Raw genomic sequence first — 4,899 nt, 5'->3', positions numbered from 1 at the left:
GATAGTCTGGCAAAGCAGAAGGAATCACAAAAGAACTTCATCAGAATTGCACCCCCCAAAATACTAACTTCTTTGCACCCTAGATCATATATTTTACTTTTCCTCCTACTAAAATGGAAGACCTATTCACCTCTTCATGTGTACCTGAATCTCATCTCCTGACACCTCCCCAATGATAGCCTTTTAATAGTAGCCCAGTAATTCTGCATCAGAAAAAAAAAGTCTCCCTCAAATGGATCATTGTAATCAACATGCAAATGTTATGCTATTCTCTTCTTTGAGATGAATATTCCCTTGAGCTCAACCCTCTTTCCTGTCACCAGCCCATTTCTCTGCTAAAATTTTTTTGAAGAAAAAAAAAAAACCCTGGTAGCCCTAGAGTTGAGAACGTGCTGTCCTCGCTGAAGCACCAACATGCCTTTGGCTAGAGATTTGCTTCATCCATCCTTGGAAGAGGAGAAGAAAAAACATAAAAAGAAACGTCTCGTTCAGAATCCAAATTCTTATTTTATGGATGTAAAATGTCCAGGTTGCTACAAGATTACCACGGTTTTCAGCCATGCTCAGACAGTGGTTCTTTGTGTAGGTTGTTCAACTGTGTTGTGCCAGCCCACAGGTGGAAAGGCCAGGCTCACAGAAGGGTGTTCATTTAGAAAAAAGCAACACTAATGAGCAACACAACTTCCTGAATTTGTGTTAAATCACAGAAAGCCTTACCAGTTCAGTAATTCTAGTTAAACTACCAAAATAATGTAATTATGTTTAATTTTGTAAGGTATGCAACAGTGATCTCCTATTTTGGTGTCAGTTTTTAAATAAAGTTTTGATTATGGGAAAAAAAAAAACCCTTACCCTTCAGAGAATTTTCTACCTTAATAACTACACTTACTCTTCTTCCATTCTATCTAGAAATCAATCCAGTTAGGCTTTTGTCCCCAAAACTCTACCAGAACTACGCTAGTACCTGTCACCGTGACCACCAGGTTGTAAGATCCAAAGGTAGGATCAGTTTTATGGCATGCAAATCTATGTAGTTGTACTGGGTCCCACGCTGGGAAGAACCCATGATTAGCTTAATGTTCTACCTCTGCTATACTGAAATTCTTTTTTTTCCCCTAAGATTTATTTTATTTTATTTTTTTAAGATTTATTTTTATTTGACCTCCCTGGTGGTGCGAGGGGTTAAGATGAAACCTATGAAGCTGTCCGCAGCCGCTGCAGCACAAGTTCAATCCCCGGCCAGGGAGGAGACCCACATGGCTCAGCAGACCTCTCCTGTCTCGCCCGCTGCTCCCCTCAGCGGTGTGTTTCATTCAATCCGCCTGTTCTGCCCCCCACTCTGTCTCTGGTGAATCCTCTAACCCCCGTACTTCTGGCCTGTACCCTAGCTCTTGTATGCATAAATAAATAAATTTTAAAAAAAAGATTTATTTTTATTTATTTATGCATACAAGAACTGGGGTGTAGACCAGATGAGTGGGGGGGGGGAGGGGAAGAAAATTCGCCAGAGACAGAGTGGGGAGCAGAACAGGTAGATCTACTGAAATACACTGCTGAGGGGGGCAGCGGGTGAGATAGGAGAGATCTGCTGCACCATGTGGGTCAGCCCTCTGGCCAGGGATCGAACTCGTGCTGCAGTGGCTGATGATAGCTTCATGGTGCTGAGACTTAACCCCTTGAGCCACTAGGGGGCCCTATCCTGAAATTCTTAATAACTTTTGAATAAGGGGCCCTACATTTTCATTTTTTTCCCACAGGGACCAGCAAATTTTATAACTGGTTCTGCCCAAAGACCATTTTTCTACTTATTAGCCATATTTCTATCAATGGATCATACACTTCTTGAAACCCTTTCTTTACATAGTTGCATAAGCACCATGTTCTTTCTTCTTTATTTCTAGCTCTCCTTACCTAGTCCATCCTTGTGTTTCTGATCTCAAAAACTACTGAGTATCTCAGAGCTCATATCTCAGTGTTCTTCTCTATCTACACTCCTTCTCTGATTTCACTTAGTTCCATGACATTAAATATAGCAGTTAGATACTAATGTGCCTCATGGAAATTTTTATCTACAGTCCAGAATGTTCTCCTGAGCTTTAGCTTTTATAAGCAATTGTCTGCTCAATATCTCTGCTTGGCTCTTCAGTAGGTAGTGTGACTTCAGTTCGTCTGGGTTAATCCCAATTTATATCTATCTCTTATAAATAGTGCTCTCTTTCACATCCAAAGTGTAATGGTTTGGACAAGAAATTATACAGCACACTACCGGTAGACATCCCAATTTAAACAGGTCCAAAAACGAATTCTCCTCCTGGCTTCCTGCACTCTTTTTCGTTGCATTAAAGGACATTACCGGTCACAAGAAACAGAAAGTTTCACAGAACCAGAGGTAGACTTACTGGGTAGTTAATAAAGGCTTCATGGTTTCTTATATTCATGAGTCCCTGTGGGGTTCTAAGCGTGGGCCTTAGCAATACACAGAGTCATATGGCTTTGTTGACTTTATTAAGTAAGATGCAAATTATTCTGATGTTGAGAAGTGAATTTGGAAAGATGATTTGGAAATTTTCCATAAAACAAGTGAAAAATATATAGTCTTGATTTAGATGAATAGAATAGCAGCTATTTTGGCATTTTTAAATTTATTTATTAAAGCACACAGAAAAAATTCAAATAAAAAATTAATGAAATAGGGCCTCCCCGGTGGCGCAGCGGTAGAGCGCTGGGTTGCGAAGCTACCCGCAGCCTCTGCGGCGCCGGTTCAATCCCCGGCTGCTCCCCGGCCACCGGTGGAGGGTCCCACATGGCGCGCAGACATCTCCTGCCGCCCGCTGCTCCCCTTAGCAGTGTACTTCGGTCCTTCTGCCTGCTCTGCTCTCCGCTCTGGCTCTGGTGAATTCTCTCACCCTCCCGCGCTTCTGACTGTACCCAGTGCATGTATAAACAAAACAAACAAACAAGCAAGCAAACAAATAAAGAAAAAACATGCCTCTATAAAAAAAAAAAAAAATTAATGAAATATGAAGCAAAAGTGATAAAGATGACTGATGAAATCAATAGAAATTATTCTGACATTGAGAATTGAATTGAAACATTTTTTCCACATTATGCCAAAAGCAGTAATTCATTAAGAGGAAGAGATAAATTGTGAATAGACATAATGAATAGGCTCTTGGATTGTTTAAGAGTTCAAATAGTGAAGAGAAGTGAATCATGAATATATTGGGAAAAGATTTAAATTTCTTGCTGATTTGATACAAAATAGTGACATTGATGAAGATAACATAAAATTCATAATAATGTCACTACAATGAGCACATTGATGCAAAACTGTTTAATGAGTGTCGTCAATTCAAACAGTATTTAATATTAGTCACTGTACAAGAAAATTTGAAATATTTAAATCTTATAGCTTACAAGTTAAATAAATTTGATAGAATTTTCTTGAACTTGACAAAATATCCTAAAACTGTGTGTAACATTACCAATAACATGCTGGGAAACTGAAAGGCATGTGTATAAGCTATCAGCAGTAAAAAAAAAAAAAAAAAGAGAGCGAGAGAGAGAAATTGATCAACCATACTAGAGATGATTGACTTCTCAAAGATTTTGCAGACAAAAAGTATAGGAAAAAAGAGTATAATGGTACACCAGGCAGTTAATTAGTATTTCTATTTACCTGGATTTGTGCCATGTTTGTAGTATTTGTCTGATTTTAAAATAAAGATAAAATGATTTATCATGATATCTTTTCACATTCTGTAATAGATGTCTACTGCTGCTTGACAAATTGCCCCCAAAATTAGTGGTTTAAATAATAAAACATGCATTATTTGAAAAATATGTCTGTCAAGAATTCAGAAGTATCTCAGTATTACAGATGCATTTCCATGAAAGGGGGATGATCATTGCACCTCAGTGAATGGCCACCATTTCCTCGCCCCACTTACATGCAACCACATTGGACTATAATTCCCAGCATGCCATGATGAATGGGAGGTGTGAAGGAATGAGGTAGATATATAAATTGAGGTGGAATGAACGAGGAAGGGAAGAGAAACATGGAGAATTTATATATGAAGGACAGATACTTGGAGGAGAAACTTGGAGGGGTAATTTTCAGACTTTGATCAGAAAGTGGTTATTTGAAATACTTATCTTCTCCTTCTCTCTCTTTCCCTGCCTCTTGAACTTTCACACCAATTAAAGCTCTTTCACATGAAGAGACTTCTTTCTCTGCCTCTTTGTGCTCAGATGGTTGAATCCTTTTATAGTTTGTACCCCTTAACAGTTTAGGTACCTGGGTAACCTTCAGTCACATGGCTCAAAATTTGAATTAGAACATTCTGTTTTTCACTTTCACTACAGTATTCAATAAATGGCATGAAATCTTCAACAGGTTGTTATAAAATAGGCTTTGTGTCAGATGATTTTGCCCAACTGTGTGTGCATGTAAGTGTTTTGAATATGTTTAAGGTAGGTTGAGTTAAACTATAATGTTTGAGAGGTTAGGTGTATTCAGTGCATTTCTTGACTTACAATATTTTCAATTTATGATGGGTTTATCAGGACATGACCTCATCAGAAATTAAGGAAGATCTGTTGTTCAATAAGCAGCTCCTCTTTGCCCAAAGACCTGTCAACTAAAGAGACAACCAACCTGCTCTCCACATACCCAATATATAATAGTAGGAGAGACACGGTTACAGTGATCACTTGCTGACATTCATTGAAAAGGGGAGAATATGTGAAGCAAAATTATCCAAAGAAAGTCTGAAATTTGCTTGGACAAATGTTAGATGTTCCTTGATTAGGCCTAAGTCCTACTGCTGTGCAGGAAATACTCTGCATGCTCCTTGGATCTGCTTCTTATGCTCTTGGTTCTATCATATTTGAAGT

At 38.6% G+C, this 4,899-nt stretch overlaps 1 protein-coding gene across 1 annotated transcript; it reads left to right on the top strand.

Annotated features, from left to right (window-relative positions):
* The first annotated feature begins 354 nt into the window (after positions 1–354).
* Positions 355–785, top strand: LOC311187077 (small ribosomal subunit protein eS27-like). The gene has a single exon (XM_084258311.1). The coding sequence runs from the start codon at positions 415–417 to the stop codon at positions 667–669; it is 255 nt and encodes an 84-aa protein (XP_084114437.1). The 5' UTR covers positions 355–414; the 3' UTR covers positions 670–785.
* Positions 786–4,899: the final 4,114 nt, after the last annotated feature.

The sequence above is a fragment of the Talpa europaea genome, assembly GCF_964194135.1.
Source record: "Talpa europaea genome assembly, chromosome: X".
NCBI lineage: Eukaryota > Metazoa > Chordata > Mammalia > Eulipotyphla > Talpidae > Talpa > Talpa europaea.
Note: the sequence above shows the minus strand (reverse complement) of the source record. Positions and strands in the feature narration are given on the sequence as shown.

What these genes read in the sequence shown, in the direction of transcription:
- LOC311187077 (XM_084258311.1), top strand. Translation starts at nt 415, where the DNA reads ATGCCTTTGGCTAGAGATTTGCTTCATCCATCCTTGGAAGAGGAGAAG.